Source organism: Oncorhynchus mykiss, chromosome 24, assembly GCF_013265735.2.
Source record: "Oncorhynchus mykiss isolate Arlee chromosome 24, USDA_OmykA_1.1, whole genome shotgun sequence".
Taxonomy (NCBI): Eukaryota; Metazoa; Chordata; class Actinopteri; order Salmoniformes; family Salmonidae; genus Oncorhynchus; species Oncorhynchus mykiss.
The window spans coordinates 2355423-2375720 of NC_048588.1; the positions used below are offsets into that span (position 1 = coordinate 2355423).

The window sequence follows — 20298 nt, forward strand, 5'->3', positions numbered from 1 at the left end:
CAGGAAAGTCAGCAAGATGTAAGACCTAATTCTTGCTAACAAAGACGACCTGGAAAGTGGCAAGTGTAGCCATGTCAAGTTCGGTACAAAACATGAGACTTCAAAACTTGACAGAAACAAGTGGCGATAGCACAAAGAGTCGGAAAATAAAAATGTTGCACTGTGGCATAGTTGCTTGCATTTATGATTCCTACTTCTCGTTGAGACTGAACACGATTTGAGACGGCAATGTACTTGTGTAAGTCTGTGACTGCATGTGTATCGTTTTCTACTGTCTCCATATAAGGTGGGACACATTAAGAGGCACAGTAGACTCACAGTGGACAGTGATGTTGATCTTGTTGGTCTCAGTCATCTTGGTTCCACCAGGGACAAGGTAGCTGACTTCGCAGTAGAAGAACGAATCCTCGTCTTCCTTGACCACATTCAGGTGAAGGTCACTCTGGACAGTGTACAGACCACTGGACTCCTTAGTGACCAGGGTCACCACACTGACCTCTGTGAGACATGCAGCACATATGGAAAACAGAGAACTTGAGTTACTGTAGAAGTGTAGATGTTGATGTATGCCCAATGGCCAGGTTGAATACAAGGGGTATTCAGAATACTATCGCTTCTTTTTGTTTTGTATTTTTAAATACATGTTGTTTTTTCTTCATATTTTCAGCTCAAATCCAAAGCCACATTTCATATTCAGGCACATGAAACAGACATCTATTTTTCCAACAGGCTGTGTCATAGTAATCACGGATCTTTGTTCCTTAAGTTCACTGTCAAATTCTTGACTGAAGTCAATCTGATCTTCATATTTGATAACAGAAAAAAATATGTTTGTTCCTTGTGAGATCCGAGGCATGTTTACAACATTCTAAATGCGTTTACTATTGTCACGTTGCCCACACACACAAAGCAGGAAGAGCATGAAGCAGATGTGGAACTGCTAGCTGTTATTATCAACTCTGTTTCACCTAGCGTAGATACTAATGTCAGGGGGTGTCTATGGACACGGTGGTCAAAGCCTCGGTAGTACTCACCGCCTGGCGTGTTCTGTAGTGGGCTCTGGTCACGGTACCAAGTGATGTTGGGCCTGGGGTAGCCATTCTTAGCCTCACAGCTCCCTATCTATGGTGAAAGATGACATTACACGGTCAGTGTGTAAACCCTTTTCTCCTCGATTTTGGGGATAAAAAGCTTAATTTTAAATATTTTATACACTAAAACCATCCTAATTTTAATTTCTCTAAATGGTTAGTGTTACAAGTCCTCCAAAGTTACAAGCCCTTACCTTATCCACATGCTATACCCTGAAGTCCTCACTGACCGTAGCTATCGCTAACAATGTGTTGTTAGTTTGTTTGTTTTTACCTTAGATGGGTTATTTTTGCTGACAGAGATCCCAGAGTGCACCCCCTCAATGTTTGGACGATCAGGCGACGCTAGAGAGGAACAATGGATGACATCACATAGGGAGCGATAGCTAGAATAGTCCAGGACTAGGCTAAATCTGGGTCCAGGAAACTGGCCAGAGCAATGGGTGCATCACACTCTTACCGAACACCTTGAGCATTGTGCGTCCCTCCATGTTACCCGCTGACAGTCCGTTGACTTGGCAGATGAACTCTAGCTCATCCTCCAGCGCCACGTCCCTGATGGTCAGCACCACCTCGCTGCTCTTCCCCATCCCGTTCACACTGATCTTGTCTGTGAACTGCCCGTCCCGGTCGACTACCTGCACGTTTCTGTCTCCGTAGTAGATCCTCGAGCGGACGTTGGTCTTCGTGATCTACGATCGAAGGTTGAATTCAATTGTCAGTTGGAAAACAGGGCAGAGACAGAGGTGACGGATCCTTGAGATTCATGGGCGTGAAGTAAATCTTTGTGCCCATGTAAATCTCCCATTTACATCAACGTTAGCCGACGCATAAATGTACAGATGGATCTCGAGTTAGGACTCAGCCCAGAGAGCTAAGAGAGCATGTGTTCATTTGTGAAACAGGGATCTGAGATGGAAGGGATGTGTTAGCCTGGTTGTCAGATCTGTTGGTCCTTTAGCCAACTGCTAACAGAGTTAGATTTGGCAACCAGGCTAACGTGTGTGTGCGCGTCTGTCCATGTGCATGCATTTGTGTGTGGGACTACTCACCATGTACCACTGGATAATGACATCATCGTGGCTGTCTGAGACCGTGAACATGCAGGTGATCTGGGCCGTGTCCCCAAGGAACACCTCCACTCTGTCCTCCATGTTCACCTCCACCTTGGCCCAGGCTGCTGTAGAGACAGAGAGTTTGAGATCAATTTCATTGCAGGCCGACTGTGCAGAATCAGTCACGTTTAAAGCAACTTTGCACAATGACGTGAAAGTTTGTAGCTTTGATCATCCTTTTAATAATTTCTGTGTCAACATTAAAGATGGAATCCGCAGTAGGGGGAAACTGCGCCGATGGCCGCCCCACACGTGCAATGATGTCAGATGGGAAAAAACAGCGTTTGTTGTTTGCAGTAACTTCTTTGTTTTTGTAATATCACAATTTTAAAGCATGCATGCGCACATAAGCACACACACACACACATCTTCCTGGCCTGACGTGGTAGGAGCTCAAAATAAGCAACAAAAAGCTCATAATGGTCAAAGAAGAAAAATAGGCTATGACAGGAATTCTGGGAGCCCACCCATGTCCATATTAATGTGCTGCATTCCAGTGTGTCACTGTTCAAGGAGGGAAGAAAGACTCAATTTACAGACCGCATAGTGAGCCAGTGTTCGGCTCTCTCACAGAGGAATGAGTGTTTTTTTCCCTCCAAGCGTCTCACAGCGTGAGGCATCGTACTGTATGAGGACACAGGCCAGAAGGGCACTTTACACACTTTATGAACTTTACACACAATATGAAAGCAGACTCCTTCCTATAGCGTAATCTAGTACGCTTCACTTCCGGTTGAATTAGCTCTGTTTTGTTGTTTCGTAAAGTTTTGAAAGTGTATTGAAAAGTTTCTTAGTAGGAAAGGAAATGCCAACAACTAACAGTGAGCCATCGTGCTCATGCATAAAAAAAAACAAATAATGAAAGTAAAGCATTGCCAGTTTGAATTTAGAATTTTTCTTCTTTGTTTTATAAGAAACAATGTTGAAAATTCCAAATTGTTTGCATAGTTAACTTACACACACAGCTCTGACACACACACTTACCTCACCAGACATGTCATCAGGGGTATTTTCATAGTCCCCAAATCCAGAACAAATCTTAAAAAGTGTACAGTACTATATAGAGCCATTATTGCATGGAACTCTCATATCATATTGCTCAAATGAACATCAAACCTGGTTTTAAAAAGCAGGTAAAGCAACACCTCATGGCACAACGCCTCTCCCCTTTTTGACCTAGATAGTTTGTGTGTATGTATTGATATGTAGGCTACGTGAGCCCTTTTTAAATTGATGTAATTCTGTTCTTGAGCTATTATTGTCCATTAATGTTCTGTGTTACGTCAAGTTTCATATTTTGTGTGGACCCCAGGAAGAGTGCCAGTTGCTTTCACAACAGCTAATGGGGATCCTAATAAAAATAACACAGAATAGAAAAAAATTGAGATTGGTAATGACCCCTTGCTGTGCCTTTAGACATTTCTGCCAATATGCAATGTTAATTACTCACTTTCAGTAGCATGCTGTGAGTTAAGAGAAAGAAATGTGGCAAGTCAATCATGTGTGATTTTTTTTTATGTGGACAGAGTGTGTGGGTGTGGGGGGGGGGGGGGGGGGGGGCTTATCGGCTGCATGGTCTACGTACATGCAGTGTATGTATATGTGCGTATCTTCATTTTCACTTTAATAGGTGAGAGTTCACATTGAGGGCACATTAACACTCACTGAGCACTTTTGATCTCAACACCACAGTGACAGCCAGGTTATTATCTCCTGACACACACACACACACACACACACACACACACACACACACACTTCTCTGGAACCACCAGAGGCTAATGGAGGAAGAAGGATGTAGTCTTAGTACAGTGATCCAATTAGGTATCCCCACAAAAATATTTCCTGTGCATTAGCAACGGAACAACAGGCCAATGCTGACTCACTCTGAAGGGGTCATGTTTACAGTCATCATGTTCCAATTCTCAAGCTATCCTCTCTACATACAGTACCAGTCAAAAGTTTGGACACGCCTACTCGTTCCTTGTTTTTTCTTTATTTTGACTATTTTCAACATTGTAGAATAATAGTGGAAACATCAAAACTATGAAATAACACATATGAAATCATGTATTAACTCAAAAAAAAGTGTTCAACAAAACAAAATATATTTTATATTTGAGATTCTTCAAAGATTCTATAAGAGGAACAGGAAGTCAAGCAGTAGAACATTTTAAGTGCCCGTACTCAGCTCCGGTGAGCTCCTGCCCAAGACAAGCACTATGTGTGTTTATGTGCATGAATTTGTGTGCGCGTAAACAGGAGGAGGGTGGGGATTGACATTGGTCTCTGTATTGAGATTTATAACAAGTTACTGATGATCGGGAGGCCAGAATGTAAGAGGAGCAGTGCCCCTTGTCCCACGTTGTGCACATGTGAGGTGAGTACCTTCACGTGCAGAAGAGATACTTTAAAACCTTATGTTGCCCTTATAAAGGCATTATGAATGCAGTCTACTGTAAGATGTTACCAAGACCTTTCTCCCATGGTTTTAGGCATTATCTTACCTAACATGGTAGATAATAATCACATGGTTACCACGCAAATAAACAAAATGCTTGATATCAGGTGTTGAAAACATACTTTCATCATTGTGACATAACGCTTTGAAGGTTTTTAGAATGTGATTACCTAGTAGATTAGACTGGACACATTAAGAATGTCTTTAAAAAATGTTTCTTGAATGTTTTTGAAGAAAAAAGTCAGACTTTGGCTTGGGGCAGTTGCCAGCATACCTAAGAACCAACCACTTTGAACATCATAATTTAGTCTAATTAGCACAAACGAGTCTGAGACACACATCTGGAGCGGGCTGACAACAACTCTGATTATGTCTAGGTGTTGACATGCTCTCTGACAGAAGACGTGCGATTTAAAAGAGTTTCCTTACATTTCACTAACAAGGAAGTCACTGTTGATAGTTCAAGTGAGGACCGAAGGTGGCCCCACCTTGCAGTGTTCCAGCTGTCCATGCTCAATCATGTGAGATCTGTGTGCTTGCCAACAAAGCATGGCGTAATTACACCAGACAACACAAACAAGCATTTTCAGGTTAATTCTTCATTATTGTTTCTCTTTTCAAAGACATATAAAGGGAGAGCTCTCTTTTTTCAGGCCATATTATATCAAACATTTTGTATACCTGCACACCAGACTTTGATGTCTTTGCAGACATAACTCCTGCCTACAAACACCTAGTGCTGAGCAATTAACCAGAAATGTAGGTTATATTTCTGTTTTTAAACAACTAATTGAGGACATATGTTCAATTATTTAAATTCCATTCGGTTCGTTTTTTTTCTGTGAGCTCAACGCGCACATCGCACAGTTCTCCAGAGATAAATCAGATCCAACCTGAACTGTGCGATATAGTTGGGAGTTGTAGTTTCCAACAAGCCAATATTCTACATAGTTTAGCGCATAAAACGTGGTAATTAACTAGAATGACCAAAATCCATTGCGCATCACTTGTCCGGTCTGTGTTTATTTTACACCCGCTACGGAAAAGAGTAGAGTGCGCAATCGTGAGGTGATATAGAGAGCAGCTGTTGCTTCATGAGGTACAGTAACTCTACCTGAGAATACATGATCAAGGTAAGGGTTTTCCAAACTGGGTCCCAAACTGTTTTGGTTTTTGACCTAGCACTGCACATCTAATTCAAATAATCAAAGCTTAATGATGATTATTTGAATCAGCTGTGTAGTGCTAGGGGGAAAAAACGAATCGTGCCCAGGACCGAGTTTGGGAAACTAAGTGATCTAAGTTATTTATAGTTGGTATTCCGTAGTCATAAAAGTATACCTTATTTACTTTGAAGTCAGACCGCATAGGCAGCAGCTCTATAGAGATGAGATGATAACTTTGAAGTCATCACATTAAACAAATATACACAACAACATATTTTATTAAAGTAATGTGAATAAATGATGGTTAACAAGTGATAAGCAGTAATGGGCAGTCACTACCATCATGGGACTTTGATTAATTGTTTTATTCTGTGTTATTACAGCATTCAACCCACATAATGCATGGTGCATTTAATGTTGAAAAATCAACCTCAAAAATCTCTTGTCTCTCGTCCAGCTGAACCGAATCAACCCACCAGCTGCTACGCAAACAAGCGCACAAGCAACCACACAAACAACACGCACGCTCATGCACACTCACTGACCATGTCTGAATACATACTGGAACTGCATACTAATTTCACCATTTGATCTAGTAGAATTTTCCAACAACTGCTGATAATCAGATTCATTGCACTATCACGCATTAGATTATGCATTCTGAGTACTATTTTAGAGATTTCACATACTTTAAAGCTTCCCCCACCCCAACCTGCAGCTCAGAAAAACAGAAGCCTCCAGACAGGTAGATGAGATACGGCACTGGCTTTTCAAAGCCTGGAATGTGTTTTGACTCGAAGCGATGGATGGAGGGACACTTGGCACACTGTGCCCTACCTGCCTCGCTCCCTCTGTCTGTCAGTCTAGCTAGCCTGGCTTTAGGCCAAGCCAGCAGCAGCTGGAGAGAAGAGATGCAGGTGTGGGGCACTCACACACACACACCATTTCTTATCTTTTCATATACTTTATCTTCCCACGTCATCCGCTTCAACCACTGGACCTTGACAGGATATCTGGGCTTCAACCACACTTGCCGACGACCTGCATTGTTAATTACATACTATCAGAGTCTCAGCAGTCATCTTTGGGATTCAATTAATGTTGCTACTGATGATTTTAAGGAGGCTGTTCATGCGCTTTCCTAACTGAGAGACCTGAGCTCAACGCACCGTCTGGTTCTTTGACATCTCCACCCCTCTGGGTGACCCTGACAAGACTGCTCATCCCTGTCGTCTGGCTTGGGGGGGCTATGGAGGGGCCCAAATCCCTGTGAGGGGGAGGGTGGGGCAGTGGATTCACATCTGTGCTCAGACCCCCAACCAACAACCACCCTCCACCCCTAAATGAAGCATGTCCTCACCAATCAACCCTGAAACAAAGTTTGTTTACATAACGTTCATATATAATGCCTACAATGTATTTAATGTACTCTTGATCTCACAGTCAGGCGAGTGTGTCTCTGAATAGTTTGTAGCTGTAAAGTCTGACTCGCTAGATTAATCTGTTCTAAACAAGATTAGGGCCAAATCTAAATATTCTATATAATATTTCGATATCAGCTATGGATTCTTCCCACTAAAAATAAATCATTAAAAAAAATGTATAGTGGGCTCTACCATGGTTTTCTGTAAATTTACTTTTCACAAAGCTAAAATGATTTGCTAGGATGAACAGTACAGTTATTCAATGTGTACTTATCATTTTCCCCATGCATGTTTGTTATAGAATCTGCTCACTGCACAATATATGTTTCCATACATACTTATAAACACCACTCATTGTTCATAATGACAGTTCAATGACATCTCTGTCACCTCTAAGAATAACAACGCCATATAAACCCTCCTCATAGCTGCCCATGTCCCTTAATGTTGATGATGTGGTTGTTACTGACAAGAAGCACATGGCTGAGCTCTTTAATCACCACTTCATTAAGTCAGGATTCCTATTTGACTCAGCCATGCATTCTTGGCCGTCCAACATCTCCTACCTCTTCTAATGCAACTAGCCCCGATGATCCTCCCTCTTTTTTTCCCCTGCCCTGCTACAAAGTTTCTCACTGCAGGCGGTCAATGAGTCCGAGGTGCTAAAGGAGCTCCTTTAACTTGACACCAAAACAACATCTGGGTCAGATGGTTTAGACCCTTTCTTCTTTAAGGTTGCTGCCCCTATCATCGCCAAGCCTATCTCTGACCTTTTAAACCTGTCTCTCCTTTCTGGGGAGGTTCCCATTGCTTGGAAGGCAGCTACAGTTGGTCCTTTAATTAAAAGGGGAGATCAAGCTGATCCTAACTGTTATAGGCCTATTTCTATTTGTTCCTGTTTATCAAAAGTGTTGGAAAAACTTGTCAATTATCAACTGACTGGCTTTCTTGATGTCTATAGTATTCTCTCAGGGATGCAATCTGGTTTCCGCTCAGGTTATGGATGTGTCACTGCAACCTTAAAGGTCCTCAATGATGTCACCATTGCCCTTGACTTTAAGCAATGTTGTGCTCTTTTTTTATTGACTTGGCCATAGCTTTTGATACGGTAGACTATTCCATTCTTGTGGGCCGGCTAAGGAGTATTGGTGTCTGAGGGGTCTTTGGCCTGTTTTGCTAACTACCTCTCTCAAAGAGTGCAGGGTATAAAGTCAGAAAATCTGCTGTCTCAGCCATTGCTTGTCACCAGGGGAGTACCCCAAGGCTCGATCCTACGCCACACGCGCTTCTCAAATTAAGTGAACAACATAGCTCAGGCAGTGGGGCGGCAGGGTAGCCTAGTGGTTAGAGCGTTGGACTAGTAACCGGAAGGTTGTGAGTTCAAACCCCCGAGCTGACAAGGTACAAATCTGTCGTTCTGCCCCTGAACAGGCAGTTAACCCACTGTTCCCAGGCCATCATTGAAAATAAGAATTTGTTCTTAACTGACTTGCCTGGTTAAATAAAGGTAAAAAAAAAAAATAAAAAGTAGGAAGCTCTCTCATCCATTTACATGCAGATGATACAGTCGTATACTCAGCTGGCCCCTCCCCATATTTTGTGTTAAATGCTCTACAACAAAGCTTTCTTAGTGTCCAACATGCTTTCTCTGCCCTTAACCTTGTTTTGAACACTTCCAAAACAAAGGTCATGTGGTTTGGTAAGAAGAATGCCCCTCTTCCCACAGGTGTGATTACTATCTCTGAGGGTTTAGAGCTTGAGGTAGTCACCTCATACAAGTACTTGGGAGTATGGCTAGACGGTACACTGTCCCTCTCAGCACATATCAAAGCTGCAGGCTAAAGTTAAATCTAGACTTCGTTTCCTCTATCAAAATCTCTCCTCTTTCATCCCAGCTGCCAAACTAACATGTAAGGGTGCTCTCGAGCGACTAGATGTTCTTTACCATTCGGCCATCCGATTTGCCACCAATGCTCCTTATATGACACATCACTGCACTATATACTCCTCTGTAAACTGGTCATCTCGGTATACTTGTTGCAAAACCCACTGTTTGATGCTTATTTATAAAACCCTCTTAGGCCTCACTCCTCCATATCTGAGATACAGTGCCTTGCGAAAGTATTCGGCCCCCTTGAACTTTGCGACCTTTTGCCACATTTCAGGCTTCAAACATAAAGATACAAAACTGTATTTTTTTGTGAAGAATCAACAACAAGTGGGACACAATCATGAAGTGGAACGACATTAATTGGATATTTCAAACTTTTTTTAACAAATCAAAAACTGAAAAATTGGGCGTGCAAAATTATTCAGCCCCTTTACTTTCAGTGCAGCAAACTCTCTCCAGAAGTTCAGTTAGGATCTCTGAATGATCCAATGTTGACCTAAATGACTAATGATTATAAATACAATCCACCTGTGTGTAATCAAGTCTCCGATTAAATGCACCTGCACTGTGATAGTCTCAGAGGTCCGTTAAAAGCGCAGAGAGCATCATGAAGAACAAGGAACACACCAGGCAGGTCCGAGATACTGTTGTGAAGAAGTTTAAAGCCGGATTTGGATACAAAAAGATTTCCCAAGCTTTAAACATCCCAAGGAGCACTGTGCAAGCGATAATATTGAAATGGAAGGAGTATCAGACCACTGCAAATCTACCAAGACCTGGGCGTCCCTCTAAACTTTCAGCTCATACAAGGAGAAGACTGATCAGAGATTCAGCCAAGAGGCCCATGATCACTCTGGATGAACTGCAGAGATCTACAGCTGAGGTGGGAGACTCTGTCCATAGGACAACAATCAGTCGTATATTGCACAAATCTGGCCTTTATGGAAGAGTGGCAAGAAGAAAGCCATTTCATAAAGATATCCATAAAAAGTGTTGTTTAAAGTTTGCCACAAGCCACCTGGGAGACACACCAAACATGTGGAAGAAGGTGCTCTGGTCAGATGAAACCAAAATTGAACTTTTTGGCAACAATGCAAAACGTTATGTTTGATGTAAAAGCAACACACCATCCCCACTGTCAAACATGGTGGTGGCAGCATCATGGTTTGGGCCTGCTTCTCTTCAGCAGGGACAGGGAAGATGGTTAAAATTGATGGGAAGATGGATGGAGCCAAATACAGGACCATTCTGGAAGAGAACCTGATGGAGTCTGCAAAAGACCTGAGACTGGGACGGAGATTTGTCTTCCAACAAGACAATGATCCAAAACATAAAGCAAAATCTACAATGGAATGGTTCAAAAATAAACATAACCAGGTTTTAGAATGGCCAAGTCAAAGTCCAGACCTGAATCCAATCGAGAATCTGTGGAAAGAACTGAAAACTGCTGTTCACAAATGCTCTCCATCCAACCTCACTGAGCTCGAGCTGTTTTGCAAGGAGGAATGGGAAAAAATGTCAGTCTCTCGATGTGCAAAACTGATAGAGACATACCCCAAGCGACTTACAGCTGTAATCGCAGCAAAAGGTGGCGCTACAAAGGGGGCTGAATAATTTTGCACGCCCAATTTTTCAGTTTTTGATTTGTTAAAAAAGTTTGAAATATCCAATAAATGTCGTTCCACTTCATGATTGTGTCCCACTTGTTGTTGATTCTTCACAAAAAAATACAGTTTTATATCTTTATGTTTGAAGCCTGAAATGTGGCAAAAGGTCGCAAAGTTCAAGGGGGCCGAATACTTTCGCAAGGCACTGTATCTACTGCAGCCCTCATCCTCCACATACAGCACCCATTCTGTCAGTCACATTCTGTTAAAGGTCCTTTGCGTGATGTATTGTCGTCTCTACCTTCTTGCCCTTTGTGCTGTTGTCTGTGCCCAACAATGTTTTGTGCTGCTGCCATGTTGTGTTGCTACCATGTTGTGTTGTCATGTGTTGCTGCCTTGCTATGTTGTGTACCACTAGTTCCCCCTGTTGCCTTTACTAGAAGTCTTAAAATCCTTGAGAGGAATCTCTCTCTGAGGCATTCCCAAAGATGTAAATATGAGGGCCTTGTCAAGAGCTCCTCAATCAAATGAGTTCTGCTGCTTTACCCTCTGTCTTTTCTAACAGGCACCAAAGAAAGAGTTCCCCTTTTATCATCAGATCCATCAAATGCCCTTTTATCTGTCAAAACCACTGATGCTCAGAAGTTACGCGACACAGGCGTACAATTTGCAGTCAAGCACGTCTGCCCACACAGAACGTGTTTAAAGTCTTATCATCAAATATGCTTTGTGACTAGACCTTCAAAGAGAATGGCAACGTGATCACAGGCGTGCATGCTTCAGAGCGAATGAGAAGAAGCCCACTATGAAGCATCAGACACTAGGACGCCAGGACTTGGCCGTCCCCCTAATTATTGCCTGGCTCATTAACTTTCAATATCCTCTTTTGGGAGTCTGTTTTATTAAGAGCAGAGTGTAGTTACCCCCTAGACACTGATGTTAAATCAATTTATGATTTTTTCCCACTAATGGGTAAATGTAGGATTGGGGAAGCTGATCCTTGATCTGTACCTAGTGGAAACTTCACCCCAGAGCATTTTATTTACAACTTCCTGCTAGGTTTTGAATAGCAACAGCAGGGTGACAACACTTCTTATCAGAAGAGCTATTGAAAAACATGTCTCACTACTAGCTATAGACTAGGGTTTCCCAAACTCGGTCCTAGCCCCCCCCACCCCTACCCAGGGTGGGCCCCAGGACTGAGTTTGGGAAACCCTGCTATAGATAACCTAGAACTTAAAAACACATACATACTGTATATCATTAGCACTGTTGTGAAGAATAACCCAAATTTCACCAGTTGGACGACTGGGTTCCCTTTGATACATATGCAGTACCGTATAACATGCTACTTTTAATGTCAAAACTGAAGTACCATGTTGAACAATTATTGTAATGGCAGTAGTTCTGTAAATGTCTGTACTTTGCATTAAATTCCAAACAGTTAGAACAAATGTGTTAAATTATGTGTTCAACAATAATGTGGCCCCTGCTTGAATAAGGCATGGCTAATAGGCAAAGCCCTTGGCAGTGGACCATGAGTAAACCAATACACAGTGGCTACAGAATACAGTCCAACAAGAAACCCTAAAGAATACAAATAAAACAGGGAGGCACAGGGGGTCAAAGACATCACAGAGCAATTTTTATATGTCATCACAGCAACAATGGGCCAATTCTGAAATGTCTTGAGACCTAATGACAGTGTGTACGGGTCCCAAATACTGCCATCATGGTGCTAGCTACAGTAGTGGCGTAACGTTAGGACAATGCTAGCGTTATGGCTGAGCTCCAGCTCATCAGACCTGCTATGGCTCCTGCTGAGTTAGCCTTTCTAATGCTAGCTTGGCTAACAGCTAACTCCAACTTCACTGTGCTGAGTTAGATCACAGTAGCTAGCTAGTTCTGGAAGAGGCTGTGATTCAGGTGAAACTTTACATGCTGAGAGGAGTACTGACATGGGCAGCTGCAATAAGCAGATTCCCATGCCAAAAGCAAACGGCGGCTGCCTGGTCACCATGACCCAAATCCTTTCCCCTGGGTCGTCGTCTAATGCCTACTCTGGGGGCCAGTCAACATACCGTTACAATCCAATGATTTATAAGTTAGGAGGAGTAGGAAGATGAGCAGAAAGTAAACATAAGATGGAGAAATGGGACCACACACGCAAGAGAACATTTTTTTCTCAGTGAATCCAATCCCTTCTTACTCTTTCAGCAGCACACCTGTTCCTAAAATCACCTCAGGGTGGATTTTTTTTTTTTTTTTTTTTACCTCAACACTCCTCTTCTATTGGTCCATCTGGATGTTGTCTAGAATGACATGTTCCATAGGGAGAAAGGTTGTGAAACAGGGAGGTACTACCTGAACCTGTCCAATAAGGTTACTGTTTCTACGGTGTACCCTACTGAACACGACCCAGTCTAGAATATTCTCTGGCTCCCACTGTGAAGAGACTGAAGACTACTACTGAAGATTCAGCAGAATCACTGGCCTAATCACTCTTTAAATATGTTTTTTATTTGGCATTACCTCAAAAGATGAACACCAAAGAGAGTTCACTGTGTTCTCCTGCTTTGATAACTTGGAAACCTGTTGGTCTCCTCCACGCACACACTCCAACACTCAGTTTGCATGCCCTATGCATAAAAGTTTATACATGACTTCTGAAATTATGTGGGATGATATAAGTGAAATCATAACAAAATGGACGTCATCTCACAGCTGCATTTTAACTGCAAACTCAGTGTGTTCCCACCTTATGCCTTGTCACATTGTGGTACAAATGTACCCTTCCATCCTCCTTCCCACATTTTGAAAAATGTGGCCTCCAAAAGGATTTGTGTACTCAAGAAAAGGCAAAAATAACACAGAAGTATGGGAAAGGCCAGTAGGGACGATATTATTTTCGTGCCGCCTTCATTGTGACGACAGAGCAAATCCCATGACATGCCTTCTGAAGTATGAAATGTATGCTGGAACTCTCTCTCTCGGTCTCTCTCTCAGTGGCAGATCTAAAGATAGCCACCTCTGGAAGCAATTGGCCCATGCAGCCCGAGCCAACATGATGAAGTATTTGAGAGCGGCTCTCTCCTTTTTTGGTGTACCTTGAAAGTGGCGTGAATCAATGCCAGGTAGTACACAGTACTATACAAGGGGTTGAGTGTGCCAGAGAAGCAACCATTCACCATGTAGGACATAGAAGGCCCCCATGAGTAATATTTTAAAGCAGGGTTCCCCAACAGGTGGTCTGAATTTGTATTTATTATTATTATTATTTTTTATCATTGTTGGACATAAAAGACTGTAAAAACCCCAGGAAATCAGCTCCAAGGGATTTTAATTTTGGAAAACTATTCCCAAGTATTCCCATGCATAATACATTGTATACAAATGTAAGCAAGGTTTGAAATTATTATGTTTTAGCAAAATATAATATCTGTTTGGGCTTCTTGCTATCAATTTGCAATCGGCTAATTATTTGTAATTATGTTCCAGCCCCCCAACCATTCACTCAAGAGTAAATCATCCCGTGGCTGAATCTGGTTGATGATCTCTGTTTTAAAAGGCAATCGATATACATGCAGTGAAGAAAAGCCTTGATGTGGAGATAAAATAAATCACCTTTGTTTTGGAGCTAATTTTACCTCAAGAGTTGTTCCCTATTAAAAAGTATGTGTCGAATCAGAGCAATGAATTGGTACATTATAGTGACATCAAAACTAGTGTTTATTTAATCTCAGTATGCTAGTCCTGCAAATAGGCTAATGGACTGAATAAAACAAGGAGGAACTTATCTCCATATCTTTACTGTACTCACAATAATCACAGAACCATCTCAACACCATCTCTGACCAAAGCAAATACTGCATACATTGTTTATGAAAATGTGTCCCGCAAATACTAGGCGGTCGTGATTCAATGCAGCCCTAAAAAAATATACAATAAAATATATGTTAACAGTGACACACCTCTAGAAACCAGGCCTGAGGGGAAAACTGGACGAGCCCCAGCCAAGTACTTCTCAATAAGCCTGTCTGTGTAATGTCTGCCAGTCGGTGACCTTGGCTGGTCTGGGCCGAGGCTCAATGGAGCTCTGGAACACCCTATCTGCGTCCCAAGGCACCCTATGGGCCCCTGTCAAATGTAGTGCACTATATAGGGAAAAGGTTGCCATTTGGGACACACCCCATAACAAATGGAAGAAGAGAAGAAACTTCAAATGATTTATACATGCAGGCTGACAAGAGAATGCAGTAGCTTTTTCCAATGTGCTTCAGGTTATCTGTAGCAATTCTGAACTAACAAGACTATTTCTTGTCACCGTCAATTTCACAGTTTGAAGGTAGCTTTAATCTTAAAGTCTAAGGGGGGGACTAAGTTAACATATATCATAATTTTAAGATGGTCATACCATGGATCATTTAGCTATTTAACTGTGAATTTTAGGACTCATTTAGGTATCAAACAAAAACAAAAAAAATGTCAAAATATAGAATATTGAGCCTTACTACTATAGCCCTTAGAAACGCATTGAATAACACATTCATAAATGGCCCAAAAAATAAATAAATAAGAAGGAATAAGACTTTGAAGTGTCTGTCCTATATCTAAGAGATATAAGAAAGCTCAGTAAATATGTTTGTTTTTTACACATATTTAACCCCTTATTTTTTTGTTGCCACAAACCTACCTCCACACTTCCATTCATTTTCGTATGGGTTACATTTAGACAAGTCCCTTGACACTTGTGGGGGTCGTAGAGCAAAACGGAGAACGCCATTGTGTTAGGACTCTACAGACGTTTTCGTAAGAAGACCCATTTCCGGCATGTCTCATGGACTGACAAACACGCCTGTAGCCTGGCCACCTTCCACCGCAGATGCGGAAGGCTTAGGTGGATGCGGTGGATTGAGATGCAGCCTGATATCTCTAGCTTAAACTGACAGATTTTGATGGGTATTTTTTTATTTTTTATTATGACACATGGGTTTGTCAATAGACTTATAAGGGTTGAACATTTTATGCTTTAGCGCATCTTAGATTATCTAAATGGTGTCCCATCCTCCAAAAAGCTATTTTATTTTTTTAAATTTAACCTTTGTTTAACTAGGCAAGAACAAATTCTTATTTACAATGACGGCCAACCCCGGCCAAACCCGGACAATGCTGGGCCAATTGTGCACCGCCCTATGGGACTCCCAATCACAGCCGAATGTGATGCAGCCTGAATCTCCAAAGCATACAGTAGCTATAATGAAGAGCTACTGCAAAGATAGATTAAAATAATGTACTGTCCACTGTGTATTTACTTCATGTGCTTCTTCATGAAAGATGCTAAGATTTAAATTACCTCACCCAATAATACAGCTCTATAAGGAGGCCCCATACAACATATAATCGTGATATGATTTGCACACTGTCCGAACAGAGTTACAGTAGGCTAATGGCAACTGTACAGTAAGGCCAGAGAGAAGAACACTGTCTGGAATGTAAACAGACGCTGACACTACCAGAGTGCTCTAATGTATGTTCCATGAAACAGCAAAAACACACACACACACACACGTGCGCACATGCACTTGCACACACGCACACAAACACAAACACTCAGGTGGAGCCATCCAGGGAGTCAGTAATGTGGTCTGCACTAAAAGGCTCCAAATGTGCCATAGATCAGCAGAGAGTGTTTCAGAAAACAACATCCATTATTAAGCAGCAGCGTGTACTGATGGGATTGGACGACACACTGCTTCTGTCAGGGGCTGAGCGATCTCCCCTGCTCCCCCGTTTCAACCAATCAAATGAGCTCCCGAGGGCCATTCCAGTGCTCTCCAAATACATATTCAGGCCTTCAGCTAAAAGCAGGCCTCTTTGAGGCTCTGCAAGAGGGACTCCGGTCTTCCCTCACTTTTGATCCGAGATCCGAAATGCAAATGGTCGTGGCTGAGGCCAAAGACAATATTCAATGTGTGTCATGTTCACCAGCAACTACAGAAATGGAACTTCTCTTTTTCTCTGGCTAGTCTGGCTCATCTACAACGGCATTCAATCACATCTGCTGTATCAAATATACCAAACTAAAATATAAACGCAACAGTTAAGTGTTGGTCCCATGTTTCATGGACTGAAATAAAAGATCCCCGAAATGTTCCATATGCACAAAAAACGTATTTCTCTCAAACGTTGTGCAGACATGTGTTTACATCCCTACTAATGAGCATTTCCCCATATCAAGAAGCTGATTAAACAGCATGATCATTACACAGGTGCACCTTGTGCTGGGGGCAATAAAAGGCTGCTCTAAAATATGCAGTTTTGTCAGTGAGTGAGCGCGTAATTGGCATGCTGACTGAAGGAACGGCCACCAGGGCTGTTGCCAGAGAATTTAATGTTCCTTTCTCTACCATAAGCCGCCTCCAACGTACTTTTAGATCATTTGGCAGTACGTCCAACCGGCCTCATGTAACCACGCCTGGCCAGGACCTACATACAGTATCCGTCTTCTTCACTTGCGGGATCATCTGAGATCAGCCTCCTGAACAGCTGATGAAACTGAAGAGTATTTCTGTCTGTAATAAAGCCCTTTTGTGGGGACAAACTAATTTTGATTGGCTGGGTCTGGCTCCCCAGTGGGTGGGCCTGGCTTCTAAGTAAGGCCCATGCCCTCCCAGGCCCGCCCATGGCTGCACCCCTGCCAGGTCATGTGAAATCCATAGACTAGGTCCTAATGAATTTATTTCAATTGACTGATTCTCTTATATGAACTGTAACTCAGTAAAATAATTTAAATTGTCGCATGTTGCGTTTATATTTTTGTTCAGTATAGTTATAGGCTAAGGTATATAGTTAAGGCTAGGGTTTCTATGGATGGGAGATAAGTGGATGACGCCTTGGGTGTTAAAGAGCTATTTAGTAGGATTCCAAGCACTATTCAACACTGGGGCTGAATTGAGAACTGTGGCAGGAATCTAGGGCTGGTCTGAGGGGCCGGAGGCCCTATGCCCCTGAATCTGGTGGGGGAACAGAAGAGAAGAGAAGCAGGCAGGCAGGGGGAGGAATATCTGAGGAATGCTCAGCATTCTCAGTCCATCATGGCTGCCTCTGGGATAAGGTGGCCATTATGGAAAGGCCAAACCACACGCGCACACACCCTCGCACACATAAACACACACACACACCCTCTCAGAAGACTCACAGTACTGAACCCAGTTCCCTGTCCACTGTCCAGAAGTGTCTATCTATTTCACTTGACAGTGAGACAGGAGTGAGCACTCCACAGCGATTGGCCACGGTGTCTATAGGAGTCAAGGAGAGAACATAAGGAGTGGTAGTACCAGGAAGGGCCTCTTCTTCCTTATCCTCCTCCTCCTCTACTGCTCGATTGTGACTGGCTGGTGTTGAGTGTTTTCTCTCAGGTCATTAAACCTCACCATAGTGTTTTAGTGTGTTTGACCCCAGAGCAAAAGTCAAGGGGTTGAGAACCACAATCACATAAGCTTGAGCGTGAGAGATAGCTTTAGAAATGACCAATGCACCCTGCAGTCATGACATTAAAGACCACAGTTAAGTAAGAGTCATGTAAGCTTTCTGTAGTTCACAGTAAGTTCATGAAATACTTTGTATTGAAGATCTACAATATTTTCCACACAGAATATTTAACAGATTCTCCACAAAATGATGAAAATCCACACAAATAGTGTATATTAGCTTCTTCCTGGAAAATAACATTTTCGCTGGAACATTCTAAACTCACATGAGCTAAAATAACTTTCTTCCTTTCACATTGAGATGCTGTAGTTTGTTTCACCTCGCAAATCAGAAGCACATGCCTTTTTTTCTGCTTCAATGCATCAGCTGTGCTCATGTCCACATAACTTCTGTGCTGTGCTGTGCTGTGCTGTGTGAGCAATGGCCTGTGTGCCAGACAAGGGGAGCTTCAGAAGCTACTTTTCTGATGCATTCCACCATCTGAGAATATGGCCGCCACAAGAGTCTCCCACAAGCCTCTCCAGCTGATATATTTGGAAATTGGAAGACATTTGACATATGCTGCTGTTCAAGTGATTCAATTAGCATATGTTTTATGTTTCTGTGCAGCATAAAGTACATTTAGTGGATCAAGGGAATCTCTACCCCTGGTTTCACCTTGCATTAGCATGGTGTGTTTTCGTGCTCCAAGATGATCAAATCAAATCAAATCACACAAAAATTGGTCACATACACATGGTTAGCAGATGTTAATGCGAGTGTAGCGAAATGCTTGTACTTCTAGTTCCGACCTTGCAGCAAAATCTAACAAGTAATCTAACAATTTCACAACAACTACACTGTACACACAAGTGTAAAGGAATGAATAAGAATATGTACATATAAATATATGGATGTGCGATAGCCGTGCGGCATAGGTAAGATGCAGTAGATGGTGTAGAGTACAGTATATACATATGAGATGAGTAATGTAGGGTATGTAAACATATAAAGTGGCATTGTTTAAAGTGACTAGTGATACATTTATTACATCCAATATTTAATTCTTAAAGTGGCTAGTGTCAGGACTCTTACCGAAGGTCGTCACCGGCCTACTAGCTGCCACCGATCCCTTTTCCCTTTTCTGTTTGTTTTGTCTGTTTAGTTTCACCTGTTCCTTGTTGAGGTTGATTAGTTGGGCTATTTAAGCCGGTCGGCCCGCCTGCTCTTTGTGCGGGCTTAACTATTTTTCCCACTGTGTTTCTGTGTGGTAGTACGTATTGTGTTGGGCATTTGTTATTGTGCGCCCGGTATTCTTGGCGAGCACTATTTTTTTCCCTGTGCGGAATAAACGCTATCCTGAACTTTCTGCCTCCTGCGCCTGACTTTCTGCCTCCTGCGCCTGATTGAGTCAGTATGTTGGCAGCAGCCACTCAATGTTAGTGATGGCTGTTTAACAGTCTGATGGCCTTGAGATAGAAGCTGTTTTTCAGTCTCTCGGTCCTAGATTTGATGTACCTGTACTGACCTCGCCTTCTGGATGATAGCGGGGTGAACAGGCAGTGGCTCGGGTGTTGTTGTCCTTGATGATCTTTTTTGGCCTTCCTGTGACATCGGGTGGTGTAGGTGTCCTGGAGGGCAGGTAGATTTCCCCCGGTGATGCGTTGTGCAGACCACACTACCCTCTGGAGAGCCTTACGGAGCAGTTGCCGTACCAGGCGGTGATCCAGCCCGACAGGATGCTCTCAATTGTGCATCTGTAAAAGTTTGAGTGATTTTGGTGACAAGACAATTTCTTCAGCCTCGTGAGGTTGAAGAGGCGCTGTTGCGCCTTTTTCACCACACTGTCTTTGTGGGTGGACTAATTCAGTTTGTCCGTGATGTGTATGCTGAGGAACTTAAAACTTTCCACCTTCTCCACTACTGTCCCGTCAATGGATAGTGGGGTGCTCACTCTGCTGTTTCCTGAAGTCCACGATCATCTCCTTTGTTTTGTTGATGTTGAGTGTGAGGTTATTTTCCTGACATCACACTCTGAGGGCCCTCACCTCCCCCCTGTAGGCCATCTCATCG

General features: G+C 42.6%; 1 protein-coding gene across 7 annotated transcripts in view; it reads right to left on the reverse strand.

Moving 5' to 3' along the window:
* The window catches only part of LOC110503542 (cell surface glycoprotein MUC18), a 67323-nt gene that overhangs the window by 11356 nt on the left and 35669 nt on the right, over positions 1 to 20298 (reverse strand). For 6 of the 7 annotated variants that reach the window (XM_021581920.2, XM_021581919.2, XM_021581914.2 and 3 more), the window contains exons 2-6: positions 2144 to 2271; positions 1552 to 1783; positions 1366 to 1436; positions 1035 to 1122; positions 319 to 498 (exon numbers count right to left, since the gene is read on the reverse strand). In XM_021581920.2, the coding sequence (XP_021437595.2) occupies positions 319 to 498; positions 1035 to 1122; positions 1366 to 1436; positions 1552 to 1783; positions 2144 to 2271 (699 nt within the window). The remainder of the gene's footprint in view (positions 1 to 318; positions 499 to 1034; positions 1123 to 1365; positions 1437 to 1551; positions 1784 to 2143; positions 2272 to 20298) is intronic. The other variant, XM_021581915.2, reaches the window with a different exon arrangement.